At 35.1% G+C, this 21,725-nt stretch overlaps 1 protein-coding gene across 1 annotated transcript in view; it reads left to right on the top strand.

The window, feature by feature from the left end:
- Positions 1 to 21,725, top strand: part of USH2A (usherin) — a 693,391-nt gene that overhangs the window by 505,400 nt on the left and 166,266 nt on the right. The window contains exons 48-49 of the mRNA XM_077886665.1: positions 2,690 to 2,858; positions 16,108 to 16,329. Of these exons, the coding sequence (XP_077742791.1) occupies positions 2,690 to 2,858; positions 16,108 to 16,329 (391 nt within the window). The remainder of the gene's footprint in view (positions 1 to 2,689; positions 2,859 to 16,107; positions 16,330 to 21,725) is intronic.

The following is a 21,725-nucleotide window of genomic DNA, read 5'->3' on the forward strand; positions in this document are numbered from 1 at the left end:
ATTGACAGTTAAAGAAAATAAAGGAAGTCAATTAAAATCTCAAGAGTGGGGATTCCTGGGTGGCTCAGGGGTTTAGTGCCACCTTCAGCCCAGGGTGTGATCCTGGAGACCTGGGATTGAGTCCCACATTGGGTTCCCTGCACGGAGCATGCTTTTCTCTCTGCCTCTCTCTGTGTCTCTCTTGAATAAATAAATACAATCTTAAAAAAAAAAAATCTCAAGAGAAACCAATTGCTTGTAAATTTGCTTAGAGTTAACTATGAATATATATTTCTTGGGTTAGAGGTTGGAGAGGAAACTAAGAATTTTTTGGCTAATTCACTATAAATATCAGAAGAATTCAAAATACATATACAAAATTTACCAATATATTCAAACCCCAAGGAACATCAGACCTGTAGAGCTTGTTAAAACCCAGGTTGCAGGTCCCACCCCCAGAAACTGATTTGGTAAATCTTGGGTGGGTCGTGAAAATGTTCATTTCTTACATTTTCCTGGGTGATACCTCTGCCTCTGTTCCAGGAACCCTATTTTGAGAACCACTATACTTCAGGCTTGCTTTGGGAAACTAGAGAATAAACAAAAGGCTGTTCAAATTTTAGGTACATGTTTATCAACTCAAGTTATTGAAATGTCCATGTATGTTTTCTGAGACAGCTAACTTGAAGACTGAATTAGAAGAATAAGAAATACTCTGATTATGTGGAGACCTCCCAAGAGAAATAATAGCTTGAAAATGTCACTTTGGGGACCCACCAATGATCTAAACCAAAGGGCACCAAAAAAAAAAAAAAATCGCAAGTTTCATGTGGCTAAAGGAGCCTGAGAATGACAATGGAAGGATTGGAGTAAAACAGTACTAATGGGCCACCACTAAACAAAATTTCACAAGAAAATAATAAGGACTCCTGTGTGGCTCAAGGGTTGAGCATCTGCCTTTTGGCTCAAGGCGTGATCTCATGGTCCCGGGATTGAGTCCCTCATCGGGCTCCTGCAGAGAGCCTGCTTCTCCCTCTGCCTAGGTCTCTGCCTCTCTCTGTGTGTCTCTCATAAATAAATAAATAAAATCTTAAAAAAATAAAAAGGACTAGAGAAGCTTGCTGAAAGAAAAGGCTAGATGTGCTTAAGTGTCTAGAAACACATCTTATATGAATTGGACTTTAACAAAGGCTTTAAGACCACACAACAGTGGGCAAGATTTTAGGTCACTGTCATAAAACAAGAGGAAGGTATGCGTTGTTTTACCCTGAAAGCAAAAATGACCAGCGTCCTTAAATCCCAAATGAATGCAATAATTTTTTTGCTTAAATGCGGGGCCTAATTTCAAAATTTACTTTTCGCACAGAGTATGGCATCAAAGAGAAGGATCACCCAGTTTATCTTTGGCATTAGGTTAATTTTGAATCTTCACTGCTAATAACTAAAGACAGAAAAGGGACTCCATTACAGTTGGTTTAGCATGGCCACCTGAGAAACCGCAGGGGTGTATTTTGAATTTAAGAGCCCTATTTCTTTGTTCTTTGATGATTTTTGAAAAATGAGTGAAGTAATACACTCATGGTGCTTTTGAAGACTTAATCCATGTTCTACCACTATATATTGAGCTCGATTCACATGTTTATTGCAAGCTAGAAATAGCAATTGTGCAAAATGGAAAAAGAAAAATACCTCTTGAACAGTGGTTGATTTTGCCTGCCACAGGAAGCCTCTATCTAATTAACATGACCTATGCCAAGTGTAGGTTCTGAAGCTACATTTCAGCAACTAGTTAGCGTTTGATTTGTTATATATACAGAGCGTCAGTCTCTCAGACCTCAAGTGAGCATGCAAATAATTATTTGATTGTTCAAGCACATAATTTCTTTTATAGCTCCTGGAAAAAAAAAAAAAACACATTGTTAAAAGAGCTTTTCAAAATTAATTTCCATATAAATTTCTTTTTTTTACATGATGGCTTATGGCATATACATATATATGTATCATATATATATATATATATATATATATATATATATATATGTAAAAGACTGTTGGAATTGCCTTGTCTGAAGATTGGGTTCATAAATAAGTAATCATATAAATTATAAGGAAAATGCTATTTATTAAAAAAAGAAAGAGCAATGAGAGATAGGTTTCCATAAATGTGTTTTCAAATTAAATAGTCGTTACAATAAAAACATATATAAAGGCAATTGTTCATTTACAATTCTAAATCTTGGGATGCCTGGGTGGGTCAGTGGTTAAGCACCTGCCTTTAGCTCAGGGTGTGATCCTGGAGTCCCAGGATCGAGTCCCACATCGGACTCCCTGTATGGAGCCTGCTTTGCCCTCTGCCTGTGTCTCTGCCTCTCTCTCTCTGTCTCTCTCTGTCTCTCATAAATAAATAAATAAAATCTTAAAAATAATTGTAAATCTTCTTTACATTGGGAGCACTGACATTCAAAAGAGAGTTCATATTTATAGACTGCGGTAACAGAGCACAGAGCATGACTGAAGTCTAAAAGAGGTACATTATATCAAATAGCATATATAGAATTTAAATGATGCTGGGAAGATGCGTTTTTCAAACTTTTGAATTTTCTCAATAACAGGTCAAGGCTTATTAGAATATAATTGTATCATATGAGATATGACGATATAATGCTTTTAATTAAACTGGTATGTCTTTAACCTCAACTCCCAACTTCAGGTTTGTTGTAATGGAGTTCTCTACGACCTCCAGCCTGGACACCACTGCTGTGAAGAGAAGTATATCCCATTCATTTTGAATTCCACTGTGGTTTGTTGTGGTGGCCGAATACGAGAGGCTCAACCAAATCATCGCTGCTGCTCTGGGTATTACGCTAGAATGCTACCAGGTGAGGATCATTTCCAGGTGTGCTCCACGTTGGGAGCAAGAATTGTTGTCCTCTTCAAAGTCTTCTAGCTGGACTAAAATCAAGTTGACATGAGACAGATTAACAGAAGAAAATCAAATTTGATACTGTGCGTGCAAGGAATCCACACGGACATGGAATTTCCAAAGACAGCCAGGCAAAATGAGATACGTGTGTCATTCTGAACTACGGGGAAGGGGTAGGGATCTGGGACACCGGAGGAAAGGAATGGACTTCACAGAGCGACAGGAAGGAAAACAGATGTTTGGTAATTAGATGTTTGCCCTGCCATACAGATGGGTCACTCAGATGAAATTTATCTCTGCTAATAACCATTATTCTGGGAAAGACCCCCAATTTAGATTCTTCTATGTAGTTAAGGGAGACCGCACAGTCTTGATTGCCTTTAGCTCAAGATAATTTTCATGCTAGAGTGTCCCGTCTTATAGAGCTGCCCTTGGCCCCTTACATCAGTAATCTGGGAGTCTGAAAAGGCCAAAACATGACATATGCCCGTCAACCATTTCCAGCCTCTCCTCAACAAAAATTTAATGATTAACACATAGACAATGGCCTGCTTTAAATATAATTTCTTCTTTCAACTGTGTTGAAATCTAAGCAAGACTACATACAAAAAGAAAGGGAATACGAGGGACTGATGGTACCTACCACATAAGGAAATATTTCAAGACCTGGTAACTCTCTTTATTTTGTGACTTATTTCATTCCCATGGCTACATATTTTCACCATAAATTCTGTGAATTTCTGAGTGTTCCACTCTATGAAGCCATTCTTCATTTCCTCCATTTCTATTCTGGACTATGCATGCATTGTCTCTGGATGGATTATAAACACAAATTCCATTTATCTGAGACTAGTCCCCTGTCAGGGTAGGTAAGGCAGAAAGAGGGTTGCCGTAAAGAATAGCAAACAGGGATTTTCCCTTTTTACCCTTTTTCCCCCCTTCTGTCAGATGACTGAATGAGTACTGGCCAAATTTCAACTACCCAAAACAATGTCCAGGTAATAACAGTTGGTATTTATAAAACACAAAGTCTCTGGCAGGATCTGTATTTAAAGCTTTTACATAAGATGCTTTATATAGTTTTAACAGCTTTAGGAGATTGATATTTTATCTAAAGTTTACAAATATGGACTCCTGAGTGGCTGGTTGAGCATCTGTCTTTGGCTCAGGTTGTGATCCTGGGGTCCTGGATGGAGTCCCACATCAGGGTCCTGTCAGGGAACCTGATTCTTCCTCTGCCTGTGTCTCTGCCTTTCTCTCTGTGTGTGTCTCTCATGAATAAATAAATAAAATCTTAAATATATATATATATATATAATAAAATAAAGTTTATATATATAATATATAATAAAATAAAGTTTACAAGAAGGAAACAGATTTAGAAAGGATCAGTAGCATTGCCAGATTCACATAGGTGGAAATAGAAGAAATGCAAGGCAAATCTTAACATATCTTTCCAAAAGCCATACTTTACTCTGCTTACTCTTTTTTTTTAAATCTGTTATTTATTTTTTCCAAGTTTTTATTTAAATTCCAGTTAGTTAACTGGATGTTAGTTTCAAGTGAACTTTGTGATTCATCACTTAAATATAATACCCAGTGCTCATCACAAGTGCCCTTCTTAATACCCATCACCCATTTAACCCATGCTCCCACCTCCCCTCCAATAACCCTCAGATGTTCTCTATAGCTAAGAGTCTGTGTACCCCCATGTTTATAGCAGTAGTATCAACAGTATCCAAATTATGGAAAGAGCCCAAATGTCCACTGACTGATAAATAAATAAATTATATATATCTCCCACACCTTCATATATATATATACACAGTCATCAGAAAGAAAGAAACCTTGCCATTTGCAAAAATGCAGATAAAATCTGAGCGTATTATGCTAAGCAAAATAAGTCAGTCAGAGAGAGACAAATACTATATGATTTTACTCATGTGTTGGAACCTAAGAAACAAAACAATGAGGGGGAAAAAAAAGAAAAGGCAAAATACTCTTATATAACCAAAATATGTTAATATGTGTTAACATAGTTTTGAAATTCCAGACTTCTAAACATCTCCATTACCACCACTGACAGTTACTAATCTATCCTGGAAAAGCCATTGACAATACAGATTTTTTTCCTACCACCCAAGTTTAATGCCTATGTCTTCAGAAGCACAGAAATAGGTATGGGACAAAGAGAAGAAAGCTAAGTGTTCAGATGCCCAAGGACAGCTGAATGCTTTGAGATACCTAGTTTAACAGGAAATTTATGCCAAACATCTAGTTCATTAGGTTATTGCTCAGTGTACTTTGTGTTTGGCATAAATATATTGATCCAATGTATGTGAAATGAGAAATTGTCTTACCCAGCATCTCTTCTGCAAAATGCTGGAGCAAAAAGGAAAGGTGAAATAATTAAATACTACGCAAGTTTATTCAAGACAGAGAATCTCTACTCTTCGTAATTTTTCCTCAATGTTAATAGACAAATCTGTCTTTGCAGAAATACTGCTATTTCTTATTCTGCAAAAATACTTTCATAATTGAATAACTCTTAATCAATGAGATTTTCCCAATAAGAAAACACAATGGTGTTGGAAATAAGGATTTTATAGGAAAAGGTTAACTTCTTTACACTGGAAATCATCGTTTTAGCAACTAATCAAACTCTGCCAAATGCTTTATTTTCTCAAAATAGTTTACACTTTGGGAGTCTTCTACTACACTTCCTATCTTGCCTCCCCTGCAAAAAGTTGCCCTGAAAATAATACATAAACAGATGAGATGGGCATGTTCTCTCATTCTCTTCTTTCCCATTGTTCAGACAATGGACCATACCAGATTTTTCTCTAATTCCAGCATAGGACTAAATAATACTGTTTTTATTTCCAAGTTACATTAAAATTTTTGATGTTAAGATTTGCAATTAACTGTTTAAACTCTGAGAAAGTATCCTCTGTCCCTTAACATTAATGAAAAATAATTGGTTGCATCTATCATGGCTATTAACTCTTGGATATGTCTGTGACTTTTCTCAACCCTAACACAAAGTTTCAGATTCCAAACTAAGAAAACAATCATTTAAAAAATAAAATACAATTCTAAGGTGCCTGAGTGGCACAGTTGAGCTGAGCCACTGACTCTTGGTTTCAGGCCTCAGGTCATAACCTCAGGGTGGATCAGGATCAGGCTCTGGAATGGGATGGGCTCAGCTCTTAACATGGAGTCTGCTTAAGATTCTCTCCCTCTTCCTTGGCCCCCTCCCTGACCTCAAGCTCTCTTCCTCTCTCTTTCTTAAAAAAAAAAAAAAAAAATTAACTCTTTTTCCCTAAAAATAAAATAAGCTATGGAAGGCCAAAAGTCATATATCGACCTTGCACAAAACTTTATTTCATTTTTAATTTTATTTATTTATTTGAGAGAAAGATCACAGATAGAAAGGGAGAGAAAAAAGCAGACATGTCACTGAGCAGGGAGCCTGATGCAGAGCTCCATCCCAGGACCCTGAGATCATGACCTGAGGGGAAGGCAGACACTTAACTGACTGAGCCACCCAGACACCCTCTACAAAACTTTTTAAGAAGTAATTTTTAAACAAGAATTTCTAAAACCTTCATGATCTGCCTATGACACATACTCAAACCTCAAGCATTTTTTTAATAATTTCCAAACTGTTGAATGTGGCCCATATTCGGATTCTTTTTAAGTAGTTCATTTTTCACGGTATTAGAATGCCTACCATAGTGTCAAGGGAAAAAAATGCAATCTCATGGGATAATCAAAGAGAGTGTTTTGCTGCAATCATTAATCTCAATGTACCTAAATGAAGAGATTATATTATGACCTCTATCCTTAGCCAATAGTCTCTGTTAACTGCTTTAACACTGTTTACATCAAGAAAGCAGGCATAGTGACCCCAAACCATCTTGTATCTAAATGCAATTAAAATTCAATCAGTACGCTGTCAGTGCAGGGCTAAGATGGGTATAGGCATTTTGATATTTATAGATAAGTCTGAAATATTGGTTAATAATATTTACTTCATTTTTTTCTCACAACTTTCCTTTATAGCACCCTCGAACAAAGAGTGGCAGAGGAAAGAATGCTTATTCCACTCCCCTTTTTTTATAAATATGCTAATGACCTCAAGCTAAATGTTAATGTGGGTCATTCTTTGATAAGAATAACAATTAACTGTTAAGACTGCATGGTAGCTTTTAGAGAGAAAACATTTTCAAGCCTGTCGTGAAATAGATTCATTTTGAGAGGTTAATGAAAAGGTGACTGATCCTTGTATCTTATGTCTAATAGACCTTTTTTGAGGGGGAAAAAAAAATCAGTTTTGCTCCTCATTGATATAATCCACATCTCTTTTTATAAAGCCTTTTCTTCTTTCAGTAACTGAATAAGAAACTAAACCAATTAATATTTGTTATCCTCAAAACTGGTTTAAAAAAAAAAGTGTTGGTTTTTCCCCAAATATATATATAGATGTAGACTCTGTTTCTTCTCAGACCACTGTTGTCCTAAATGATATTTAATTAACTGGTGCTGCCCCTGTACCAGGAGGCACATTAAAGGAAGTTTGCCAAGAAGAGACAATGCTCTCTGGCTGTGGAGTTTAAAAAATATGACAGTCCTCTAAAGTAAATATTAATTCCCTATTTTGCAGATAAAGGCTTAGATGGCTTAAGAAAACTGCACAAGCTATACAGGTGGAAACGTTATTTTTTTTTTTTTTTTAAGGAGGAATTTTAAGATAGATCTGTCTGATTGCAAAGTCCTTCCTCTCAGTCACAAGTATTATATACTGCCACCTGTATTTCAGAGAGGTAGTGATACTTCAAAACACATGATTTTAATTTTTAATTAATACAAGTTCTTATAATATATCGGATCATTATTATTACATTATCACTTTTACTATTATCATTATTTCATATTTAAGTAAAGAGAAATGCAACAGTTTTTAACTATAGAATATCTAAATATATTCTCTTGTGCAGCCCTGGTGGCCCAGTGGTTTGGCACTGCCTTCAGCCCAGGGTGGGGTCCTGGAGACTCGGGTTCGAGTCCTATGTCGGGCCCCTGCGTGGAGCCTGCTTCTCCCTCTGCCTGTGTCTCTGCCTCTCTCTCTCTCTCTGTGTCTCTCATGAATAAATAAATAAAATATTTATAAATATATTCTCTTGACTAAATCATGCATCTTGCCATTTTATTTTCTATATTTATAATGGGAAACCATGACCCAAAATTATCAACTATAATCAATAACATTTTATCTTTAATAGTTTTTTCTAATTTTTTTCTTTTTAGTTATAAAATTTAGAAGCCTTCTAAATTAATGGGACAGAAATAACTTTTAGAAACAATTTGCATAATTCATTTAAAATTTTGTCTACTTTTGATAGTATATGATGAAATTAAACAGTGATGCTGTGAAAAAAAAAAATATGGCAACCACATATGAAACCAAGTTTAAAAATCCTTTTACCCAGAGGAATGTAACAAACAAGTACAGTGATTTTACTGTTGACAGTAAGTTCATTTCTCTTTCATCGACCTCTAATAGAATCATCACAAAAAATTTAGAATTTTCTTCAGCTTCTACATACCATGTTACAGGATCTTTTCAAAGACCAGCAACTCACCCACTGTCCCCTGCATTCTAGGAATTTATACCTTGAGAGAAAACTGATTAAGCCTTGGCCCACTCCTCATTATTTTTCCTAGAGAAATGAAATTGTGTTTACATAAAAATCTGCACACAAATGTTTATAGCAGTTCTACTCATAATTGCCAAAAACCAAAAATAGCTCACATGTCCCCCAAATGCCAAAAATCAGAAATAGCTCAAATGAACAAACTGTAATATATCCACACAAAGGAATATTACCCAGCAATCAAAAGAAGCAAACTATTAATAAATACTATAAAGATACTATGCTGAGTGAAAGAAGCCAGTCTCAAAAAGTTACGTACTATGAGATTCCATTTATATGACACATGGGAAAAGATAAGCTGTAGTGATAGAGAACGGAATCGGTGGTTGCCAAGGGTGATAGATGGGAGGAGAGTGTTACTGTGAAAGAATAGTATGGAATTTTGGGGGTGATGAAATTCATTTGTAGCCTAATTGTGTTTTTGTGTTAAAATTCACAGACTTATGCATCCCCCAAAAGGTCAATTTTAAACGGTTGATTTTTTTTTTTAAGCCGTATGCTTTAGAGTTCTGTTTCTATTCTGCAAATAGGAAAAGTAAGACATAGGAATAAAACTAAGTCACCCAGTTCGTCAAGATTGAAATTTGCAGATTAAAAATTAAATTGAGCTCTTAGAGATACTGTCTTATGTAATATTGTGATGACTTCATACATGTAAACTTCATATGTTTTTCTGGTATGTTGGTGGAACAGAAAGAAAGAAAATTCATCTCCACGAAAATTACTTTGAAAATTCCTATTAAAAAAAAAAAAAAAAAAAGGCAAGCAGAAATGTCCCAGTTAGAGACTAAGCTCCTGATTTCAGTTAATGACGTATATGATCATATTCTAATAAAAGAACAAAATTCTGTATAAGATTTTGCTGGTTTGATGCTGAGTAGCTACTGGATAAGAATGATGGGCTTTGGAGTCAAACCGACTGGCTTCATAGCTCATTACTTTCACTTATTAGTTGTTTAACCTTCATTAAGTTACTTAAACTAAATATTATTAGTAGGAGACTAATGTCTCTGATTTCCACTGAGCTCCCGAATTAGAACCCCCAAAGTTTTCATGTGCAAATAGAAGGAAAGGTTTATAGTAATTGGGGAGCATAAGAGTAAATGGCGTTAAGAGGCATCCTGTAGATGACAGGGTATAGTCTCTTATGAATTATTCTAAAGCAAAGACTCAAGTGTGTCCACTTTCATCAGATTCTATTAAAGGGCAACTGGTTCATAAAAGCTAGGAATCAAATGTCTAATGAACATTGAGATCCTATGAGCTCAGGGATTGTCATTGATCCTTGTAGATTCTAAGAGACCAAGCAATCCTTTATCTAAGCTGACTTTTAGCAAATGACTGGGGAAGTCACAAATAGCTCCCAACCTTTAAAGAGAAAGAGATTTTCCATTTTGCGTGACATCACAGTCTAAAGTCTAGACCTAGGAAATGTGCTTTATTCTGAAAAAAGGGATGCTTGGCAACTGTCCTTTGTGTGCTACCACTGTCAACAAATACAGAGAATCAATTTGTCAAGCTTTCTCAGGAACATAACAGAAGATCATCCACACATGTGTAAGAGTGGAGTTTTAAAGAGGAAATCAAGCATCTTTAGTGTATTAGTTTCCTAGGATTCCTGTAACAAATTACCAGAAATTTTGTGGCTTGAAATAACACAATTTTATTATCTGACATTTCTCAAAGTCAGAAGTTCCAAATGGGTCTCACTGGGCAAAAATCATGATGGCAGCCAGGCTGCCTTCCCTTCTGTAGGAGAGACTCCTTCTTACTCGTGCCACCTTCCAGAGGCTTCCCACATTCCTTGCTTAGGGGCCTCCTTCCAGCCTTGCAATGGCCAGCCAAACCTTGCTCACATACCGTTATCAAACCTAATTCCATCTGCTATTTTGATCCCCTTTTGCCATGTAACATAACATATTCACAGATTAGTACATGAACATCTTTGGGAGGTCATATTTTACTTACCACGCTAAGGCCTTGGTTAAATAATTGTAAGAATTAAGGTGGCATTTCTGTAAACTCGGGGCATAACTATCCCAAGTGAATAAAAAAAAGTGGGAGTCTGAGTGCAAGTGTATGAAAAACTGCTGAGCATAGATCAATTACTCTAAATTAAACAGCTGTCTCAGGGATTGGAGAGAGGATGGTATTAGGTTGGGAACTACAGCAAGTGAGGAAGCACAGTCTTGTTAATGGCCCTTAAATCTTGAACAAAGTGCTATACAAGTCATTTATTTTTTTGGGTGGGATGAATAGGATATTATAAGGGTTACTGGAGGGAATAGCAAGTCTTTTCTGGAGGCGTGTGGATACAGTGGATCTGATTCTCTTCAATAACCACCTTTGTGTGTGTGTGTGTGTGTGTATTTTTACCCAGTTTCAAGGAGGACATAGCCATATTTATAAAGACCTTTACGACTTTAGCTTCCTCTATGAATCCCACATCTAAACTTTCCTTGCTCCAGTGGGTCCTGAAGAGAAGATTCAAGGTCTGAAACATAGATCATGAAGGCATCAGGTATTAGAAATTAGTCTGTACCACCATCATATTAGAGGCTGTGGATTCTTCTGGGGATCCCAGAAAGAGGCTTTGGGTCCACATTTAGTACTAGCATCTCATTAACAGAGTGGATCTCCTCCCATCAAATGTTCCAGAATGGAATTACTAAGTTAGCAGAAAAGTGTGTTGATTAAAGAGAAACAAAACCAAAGGCAGAGTCTGAAATGTCTTTGAAATTTCTACCTCTGAGACAGTTTGGTTCTTCCTAGGAAGGAAGGATAGAAACAGTGGAATTTGTGGTAGATAATGTAGTCCCAATATCAGTTAAATATGAAAACTTCTATTTCTACAACTGCATGAAAAGTTCTCTTTTTTGTGTTAAAGGCAGTTATGGATTGACCAGATCAGCTGCTTTCACAGAGAGGGGTTCTTTTGTCGATGCTTGTCCTTTTCCTTTTTTGATTCTTTCTAGCTAAAGCAGAGCAAATGTTCTTCAATGTCCCTTTTCCTTACGATAATGACTGTCGTCTTTGTGTAGACTAGACATAGATATGTCCCTGTTCTTGGCTTTATTTAATACTTAATCTGAAAAGCTATTAATTTGATCTATTTTTCTTTTTTTTTCTGAGCCAAAGTATCTTCCAAGTGCCCAGCAAGCTTTTGTAATTTAGAGAGAAGGTTATAGTCTATTATCCTATCTTCTGATTTCTGAGAAATTATGAAATCTTGACTTCTATTGAGACCAGAGTTTCCTAGTGGTAGCTAAGTGGTCTCTGAAACTAAACATAGAATTAGGTTTCCTCTGTTTATGGAACTGGACTTTTTTTTTATTCTGGACTATTTTTTTATTGTGTATATATAACAAAATTTATAACTTTATTTTTAGGTACATAGTTAGTAGCACTGAATACATTCGCATGGTTGTGCAATCATCACCACCATTTCCAGAACATTTTTATCTTTCCAAGGTGAAACTCTGTACCCATTAAACATTAACTCCCTATTGTCCCTTACTCCTAGCCCTGGACAACTCATTCTACTTTCTGTTTCTGTGAATTTGACTACTCTAGGCACCTCATATAAGTAGAAGCATGTAATATTTATCATTTTGTGATTGGTTTCTTCCACTTTATACGTTTTCAGGGTTCATTTATGTTATAACATGTGTCAGAATTCCATTCCTCTTTTAGACTGAGTAACGTTCCGTAGTACGTATATACCACATTTTGTTTGTCCGTTCATCTGCTGATGACTATTGGGTCGTTTCCACCTTATGACTATTGCGAATAATACTGCTATGAATATTGGTGTACAAATAACTGTTCAAGTCCTGCCTTGCGTTTTTTAGCTTTATACTCAGATGTGAAATTCCTGGATCATATGGAAATTCTATATGTCGTTTATTTAAAGAACTGCCATAGTATTTTTCTCAAGAGCTATGCTATATTATATTCCCAACAGTGATGTGCAAGCTTATTATGTTCAAGGGTTCCAATTTCTCTAACTCCTTGTTTACATATTATTTTCTGTTTGTTCGTTTATAATAGCCATTCTTCTGGATATGAAGTGGTATCTCATAGTGATTTTGATATGCATTTTCTAAATAATTAGCAATATTCAACATCTTTTGTTATGATTAGTGGCCACCTATATATCTTCTTTGGACAAATGTCTATGTGAGTCTGTTAGCCATTTTTTAGTGGGTCGTTTGTGGTTTTGTTGTTGAGTTATAAGAGTTCTTTAGAAATTTTGGATATTAGTCCCTTATCAGGTATATAATTTACAAGTATTTTCTCCCACTTGCCTTTTTATATAGTTGACAGTATCTTTCAATGTGTAACACTTTTAAATTTTGATGAGGTGCAATACACCTATTTTTCCTTTGATGCCTTGTACTTTTGATGTCATAACCAATAAATTATTGCCAAATCTGATGTCATAAATATTTCCCCCTACATTTCTCCTAAGAATTTTATAGTTTTAGTGTTTATATTTAAGCCTTTGGTCCATGTTGAGCTAATTATTGTATATGGTATAAGGTAAGGGTTCAACTTCATGCTTTTGCATGTGAATATTTACTTTTCCCAGCACGCTTTGTTGAAAAGACGGTCTTTCATCATTGAATGGTCTTCACACCCTTGTTGAAAATCATTCGGTCATTTTTGTAAAGTTTCATTTCTGGACTCTCTATTCTATTCCATTAGTCTATCTATCTGTCTCTGTATCAGGACAATAATGTTTCGATTATTAATTGTATCTTTGTAGAGAGTTTTGAAATCAGGAAGTGTGAGACCTGCAACCTCATTCTTTTCAAAGATTGATTTGACTATTTGAGGTCCCTTGAGATTCCATTCCAATTTGAGGATGTATTTTCTATCTATGCAAAAAGTATCATTGGGATTTTGATAGAGATTGCATTGAATCTGTAGATCACTTTGGGTAGTATTGACATCTTAGCAATATCATCGTCTGATCCACGAACATGGGATGTCCAGTTTATTTGTGTTTTCTTTAATTTCTCTCATCAACATTTTGTACTTTTCAATATTTAAGTCTTCCATCTTCTTGGTTAAGCTTATTATTAAGTATTTTTAAACTATTTTAAATGGAATTGCTTTTTAAAAAAAAATTCCTCTTCAGATTTTTCTTTCCTAGTGTATAAAAACATAACTAATTTTTACACGTTGGTTTTGTATTCTAGAACTTTGCTGATTCTTTTACTAGTTTTAAGTTTTGTTTTTTTTTAATAGAATGTTTAGGATTTTCTACTTATAAGATTGTATTGCCTGTGAACAGAGGTAATTTTACTTCTCCCTATTCAGTTGAGATGTTCTTCATCTCTTTTCTTGTCTAATTGTTCTGGCTATAAATGCCAATATTATGTTGGAGACAAGTGGCAAAAGCTGACAGACTTGTCTTCCTGATCTTAGGAAAAAGACCTTCACTGTTGCTTATAATGTTAGCTATGGGTTTTCATACATGCCCTTTATTGTGTTGCAGTAGTTTCCTTCTGTTCCTAGTTTATTAAATGTTTTTATAATAGAATGGTGGGGAATTTTGTCAAATGTTTTCTCTAGACCATTTGAGATAATCATGTGTTTTTCTTTCTTCATTCTGTTAATATGGTGTATCACACTGACTTTCATATGTTGAATCATCTTTGCATGTTTTCCAGGAATAAATTCTATTTGGTTATGTTGTATATTCATTTAAATGTTCTCTTGAATTCGGTTTGCTAACATTTTATTGTGGATTCTTACATCAATGTAGTTTTGTTTCTTCTGAAGTGTCTTGTCTGGTTTTGGTATCAGGGCAAAGCTGACCCGGTCTAGTAATAATGTGTAATAAAATAATAATAAATTTTATTAGGAAGTATTTATTCCTCTTCAGTTTTTTAGAAGAGTTTGAGAAGGATTCCTATCAATTCTTTAAATGTTTGGTCAAATTCACCATAGTTTTTCTTTGTTGAAAGGTTTCTAAGAAGTGTTTCAATCTTGTTAATAGTTATGTCTATTCAAAATTTATATTTCTTCATGATTCAGTCTTTAGATTGTGTGTTTCTAGTAATTTATACATTTCATCTACTAGAATGGATTTTGACCAATGAATATGGACAAGAATGAGTTCAAGGATACCTGCTGAGTGTTCTTGTCCAATTTTTATATTCTTTACACATATGCCCAAAGTTAAATATTGCCCCATATTTTTAATGTCATTTTGATAAGCAATTCATCTTGCTTTTGCTAACCAAGTTTTGGCTTATCTCAACCTCACACATAGACAAACTAATTGATGGAGATCAGGAAGTCCAGGACTATAGATTCCTAAGGCAATCCTAAATTTGTTAGTGAATTTGAGCCTTCCTTTTCTTAAGAAGGTTTGGCAAGTCATTAACTAGATTATGGAAATCTTATCTGGACCATGGTTTAGAGCTATAAGACCTCCCAGGCTGGTCAATATACTCATAGACCTTATAAGATACTATGAAGGAGTATTGTCCAGGGAGAAAGACATATTTTAAAAGGGGAAGTGGAAGAGAAGAGGGTCTGTTGAAGATGCAATAAAAAGAGAAGTAAAGCAAGAAAGGAGACTCAAGGTCAAGTGTTCAGAAGGAGGTCAACTGAGAATTGAATCATGAGCTAGAGAGAAGTACACTTTGAATTTTAGATCCACCAAGTTGTTAGTAGTCCTTCCCAAGGTATCCTTAAAAGAAGAAATTTATTTATTTATTGTCTTTTAGAGTTGTCCTGATTTTAGAGTGTCTTCATACGCACCCCCCCCCCAAATGCTGCCTATTGATATTTATAAAATTTAAACTCTTGGATCCCAAGGTACCAAGCAAAAGACAATCTCATTCTTGTTTCAAGTGTTCCAGAATATCATGTAAAGGTGGAGCACGGGTGCAACTGCATTAGTGAAATTCAGTGTCTCTCATAGCCCAGCAAAATACTAATGTGCTGACTTGAATATAGTATTTTTACCTCCTCATTTAATTGACCTTCACATTGAAAGTATTTTTTTAAAAAGGAAATATTTTGTTTTTTAAATGAATTTAACTTGGTTAAAAAAATTATAATCCAGGCAATGCAAGTTTTATGTTAATTTCTGAATCCACCCCACTTTCAAAGGAAAAAAAATTACACTACATGGATAGAAAAGTATTTGTAGGCAAACTTTTTTGTAATGTCACTTAATCATGTTACTGGACCTAATGTGCTCATTTCTTAGGGGTGAGAGAGGAAATAGGCAACATAGCATTGCCTCTAAGTTACCATGCATGTATGTGAGTAGACACGTGTTTATACATCTTTAATGCAAAAATTTTAAAGTTGTATTGAAATTTTGCAACTCCAAAATGACAGCATTCTTTCTAGTAATTCTGTCAACCAGTTGGCATCTGCAAGATGATTGTGATAAAATTTCATTGTGAGTCAAAGCATATTTTTTTAACTCATGCAATGATTGTTATTGTCCTAAATTGACAGGTGAAGTATGTTGTCCAGATGAACAGCACAATCGGGTTTCCACTGGCATCGGTGACTCCTGCTGTGGCAGATTGCCTTACTCCACCTCAGGAAACCAGATTTGCTGTGCTGGGAGGCTTCATGATGGCTATGGCCAGCAGTGCTGTGGTGGACAGATTGTGAGCAAAGATTTAGAATGCTGTGGTGGAGAAGAAGAGGGCATGCCATACAGTCGCCTTCCAGGTAAGGAGCCCTTGTCTACCTTTCAGTAGGTAGAGAATCTGAGAAACAGGGAGGTTGAGAAACTTGCCCTAGATATAAAGCAAATAAGGAATTAAAGCTCGTGTTAATTATATCTAATGCAAAATTTAGGTACATGTTGTATCACAAATAAAAATGTAATTTCACATTTTTTATGCTCATGTGAGGCATTTCATTAAAACAGACCAAAACTCTTTCCTCCTGGAAAAAGTGTCATATCCACAATAAGCAAAAGAAGAACAAAAACACATATGAATGCATTGGTTCTGGATCAATATTAGAATTAGAATATTTCCTAGCGAATTTCCTAGCAAATGCTAACAGTACACAAAACTATTATTGATGACATTATGTCAATTCTTTTAAGCTAGTGAATTAACACTAATTTTAATAGCAATCATTATCATTGATGGAATACTTACTACCAACTAGGTACTATGCCCAATGTTTTATATATTATTACCTCAATTAATCTTTATAACTATCTTACTAAATAGGTTCTATTATTGTCTGCATCTTAAAAATGAGGAAACTGAGGCACAGAGATTGGACAGTTGTCCAAGAATACATAGTAGTCAGATGCAGATTTTTAGGTGCCTGAAATTTATACAATTGGGGGGAAAACCTCTTTAAGGAAAGAAAATAAAATGATTAAGATAAGACAAAATATAAAAATATTTGTTTAGAAAGGAAAAATAAATTATAAAAATTATAAAGAGAAGAAAAGAAATCTAGCAAATCCCACTAACATAAAAATAGTATGTTTGGATTATATAACTTATATAACTTATATAACTTCTGACATCCCTCTTATCTCCCGCTGACATGTTTAACTTATATGCTTGATCACCTACCTCTTCATGAGACAATGGCTTTTATACTATTTATCTGTAGAGGGATAATTCGTTCTTTCCTGTCATGTGATTAATAAAAACATTTCCTAATTGTTTTAAGTTTATATAAGTGGCTTTAAGCTTCCAAATTTATTTTTGTAATATTAGGTAAATGTTTAGGACTATTGTCAAATTTGGAGAAATATCTACCAAGGATCTTTCTAAGATTTAAGGGGGTCTTAAGTTTTCTTGTCTTAAAGTGATTTGCAGTGACTGGTCTTAAATATTTGTTGAATTGACAACATCATTAACAAGTTTTTATGGATATCCTTATTATATGATTGAATTTGAGTTGTATGCTATCATGACGTCACTATTTTATCTACACACCAGCAAAAGTATAATTTTTTCCAATATATTTATGAGTTACCGCTTCATAATTTGTAATAATTTATGCTTCAATCCTAGACCCATCATTTTCTTTTAATAGTTTACTACCTTTGTTATAATCTAAAATTTATTCTGTTATAATTCTCTTCTTGATGCCAGAATATTTCAGTTGATTCTACTTTTCAGTTTTACAGCTTTTGTTTCATATTCTATTAATTTTTCTATCTGATCTTTCTCTTTCTTTAAAGCTTCCCTTTACGTGCATCCAAATTAGGAGTCTATAATTTCTCACATTCCTTTTCTTTCCAAATTGCAGTTAAAATGGAATATTCAAGCCTTAATGACTTTTTTATAGACATGACAGAAGTCACATGAACGTAGCTACTGAACCCAAACTAAATATTTTCTCAACTCAACTTCCCCTTGGTTAGATTTCAGAAATGTACATGGTCACTCTCCTATTTTGATCAATACAAGGACACATAAGACAGAAAGCAAATTAGTGGGGCAAGAGACAGGCCATAACAAACTGTAGTTAAATACCATACATTTGTGAATTTTATAAAAACACGTAACAGTGCCTACCTTGGAAGGGGCTCGTATAAGCAAAGGGCCCTGAAACCCAGGCTTCATTAGCTTCCAAGTAAATCTGCTTGTGCAACTAGCAAGTGTTGGAATACCAGCCCTTCTCTGAGCATGATTTCAGGACATCAGTGTATCTTGATGCAGATGAACTATGAATTCCCTACTGTTTTTCTATAATTTCTTCTTTTTAAAAAAACCATCAAAGTGTTACCCATAACATCAGTAGTAGTTATTTAAATTATTGTAGCATTATTGTTAAATGCCATATTTTGTACACATTCTCTATGTAAATGTAAAGTTCTGATGAAAATTACTAAAAAAGCACTTCAAGAACAAAACTAATCAATCAAAATTTTTTTTAAGTATCAACCATGAGGGTACCTGAATTTTGTGCCTTAATGAGAATAATAGACTCTCAATATTTTCATAGACCTTAAATAAGTAAGAACTGCTTAATTATATTATTCACAATTAAATTTGAGGAATTCCAGTATGGGAAAGATTTTCTTCCTTCTTTGAGTCAAAAAAATAATAATAATTTCTAGTTTTTTATTTTGTCTTTGGATAACCATTAAGTGTGTTTCCAAGGCATTTACTATATTCTATGAAGTTATAGATCATCCATCTGGATCCACAGTACATCCATCTATGCATTCTTTTTTAATCCAGCTGAATAGGATGTATTTAGAGGAAGATTTTAATATACACACTGTCAAACAGTTTGGTAGTCCCATGTCATTTTGTTCAGTAATAGTAATGATGAAAGTTGTTCTTCATACAACAGAATTTCAATTAGGACACTTCTATTGACACCTAAAATTTAAGGATTACCTCTACTACATGACACCGGACACCTGGATCTGCAGTGTAAGGTAACAAGAAAGTTGACTTTGCCAGATAAACCCAAGAAACAAAAACAAAAACTAACTCACCATATGTTTGAAAATGAATGATGCATTAAATTCTATGATACAAAAGAGTTCAGTGTAGACACATAGTCCTTTCAGAAAATTTCCCCATGTATTGTTGCCTTAAGAAGTTAGCATTCTGAGGATAACTGCAATCCAGTCAAGGAATCCAGCCAGGTCAAGTGACTCCTAGGTGCTGCTTATTGGCTAATAGGTGATTACACGATGATCAGGAAAGAAGATAACAACTACAACAAAAAGTAAACAACATTCTGTGTTCACTATTTGCCAAATAGGGTTCTGTGTGCTTCATATACATGAACACATTTATAACACACTTAAACATCCCAACGAACCTAGGACGTAAGTGCTACCCTAGTCTCCATTTTCGAGATGAGAAAACAGAAGCACTTCTCACAAAAGTGAAAAACTGTCCCCAAATCACATAGCTAGCAAGTGGCTGCATTACTTCAGGTAAAATTAATTGCTATTATAAGTGAACCCCCAAATTTGTAAAGGCTCAAATACAGTAGGGGTTGACTTTATCTTGTATCATAGCACTGGGATATGAACCTAACTGCAGGTTATCTCTCTTTTCTAGTTATAAGCTAAGAACAACCAGATGATATGGTCACTTTGGAGCTATATCCATTTCTGCAGCCAGAAGGGGAAAAGAGCACAGAATAACATGTGTGTGTTTTTCATTTGCCAGGTCTAGGAATAGCAAATATTTTAATTAACATTTCACTGACTAGAACTCAGCTATCCGTTGACACCTAAATACAAGGAGGCTGGGAGATTTGCCCATGAATTCTTGCCTCTATGGCTAAGAATGGATTCTAACTGCATCCAAATGTCTATGGAGTCCATGTTCTTAACTTCTTTGATCATTCTGATAGTTGAACAAGCATTGGATACTCTCCAACCTAAGCCATATCAGTGTCTGTCAGGTCGACTGAGCAGGGCCAGTATAATAAACTATCAAATTGCAAACATTTTCTGGAAGACTGGAAAAAAAGAGTCATTATAAACTCTGCTCATTGACTGCACACCTAATGTATGCCAAAGTTAGAAGAAAGGGTACTAAGTATGAGTGCTAGGCCCTGAGACAGTGACTTTTAAAGGATAACCTGGGACTGCTAAGGGCCTGACCCTTTGCAGAAAGATGTTTGTAGGTGGTCTGTGAGATCAAAATGATTTTCATAACAATACTAACCTATCATATGCTTTTTTCAATCTCATTCTCTCGTGAGTATACACTGAAGTTTTTCAGAGGTTACATAGCATGTGATATTTCAATAACTGAATGCAGAAGAAGATATGAAAAGTTAACTCCTTCTAATAAGTGAGACATTAGAGACACTTGCAAAAATACAAAACCATGTCATTCTTCTCACTAACTTTTCTCAGTTTGGAAAATGCATTTATTCATCATAGGTATTTATGTTAACATGCTATGTATTTATTATCATTTTAAATGAATTAATAAATACATATTTCAAAAGTCTTTGTTTTAGGCTCTAACCCATATTCATCAACAGATATAACCCATATAAACAAAAGCTATTTGGAGTCCTATTACAAGTATAAAGGGGTCCTGAGACCAAACTTTGTGAATCACTGCTTTAAGCCATGGTAATCGTGTGTACTGGAAGATCATGGCAATTAGTTAGTTATCCTGTGCTGTGACTAACCAGTTGAGTTCCTTCTCTTTTAGTTGAGTAGCTAAAGATATGTCCCTTAAAGATAGAACAATGTATGACAGGTTGGGGGGATGCAAAAGCGTTGCCCTCTCCATACCATAGTGAGTCATTTTAGCATCTTTGTTCATTTATTGCTTTCTTTTTTTAGTCAATTGCCATCATCCTTCATTTGATAAAAATGTATGATGTAGTGACTATGCTCAATACATTATTCTCAATGCTTTGTGATTGTAAAAATGGCTAAGATTCCATTTTTATCCTTAAAGATTTATAATCTAATCAAGGAGGGAAGTATCTATAAGGTTAAACACACTACATAAGAGAAGGATGAATGCGAGTATATTCTTAAGACTGAGAAATCACTCCGATCAAGGTGATGGAAAAAGCGAAGCCATTAGATTGGAACCTCAAACAATGAGTAAGATTTTGGGATGTGTAGATGGAAGGAGGACATTTCAGCTAATGGGCATAGCTTGAGCTAAAGTGTGAAATGAGCAATCTGTGAAGCATGTCCAAGTCGTAGAGAGCAGTTGGGTTTATGGGGGGGGGGGGCTCTGCTGTGTGCAAGGAAATAGGGGGAGATATGTGTGAGTAGGCAAAAGGATCGAACATTCCTTAGTAATCAAGGAAGAGTCAGTGTGACGATAGAATTATGATTTAAGGACACGAATTAGATTTTGGTGGCAAAATGAATGTGAGGGAGAAGGAAAGAGAAGTCAGAACACTATCGCCAAAAAGGAAAACATACCTGTTTTAAGAAATGAAGTAGAGGTAATTGTCCACTAGGACACTGGTTCCTAATCTTTGGGGTGGGGGGAGGAACCATACACCCCCTTAAGAATCTTTGGAAAGCTACAAAGCCTCTCTTCAAATACTAGGACACAGACCTTGCACAGAAATTTGCCTGCAGTTCCACACACCTCTGTGGGCCTGAACTTCAGGATCACTTTTTATTTACT

Source organism: Canis aureus, chromosome 38 (assembly GCF_053574225.1).
Source record: "Canis aureus isolate CA01 chromosome 38, VMU_Caureus_v.1.0, whole genome shotgun sequence".
Lineage (NCBI taxonomy): Eukaryota > Metazoa > Chordata > Mammalia > Carnivora > Canidae > Canis > Canis aureus.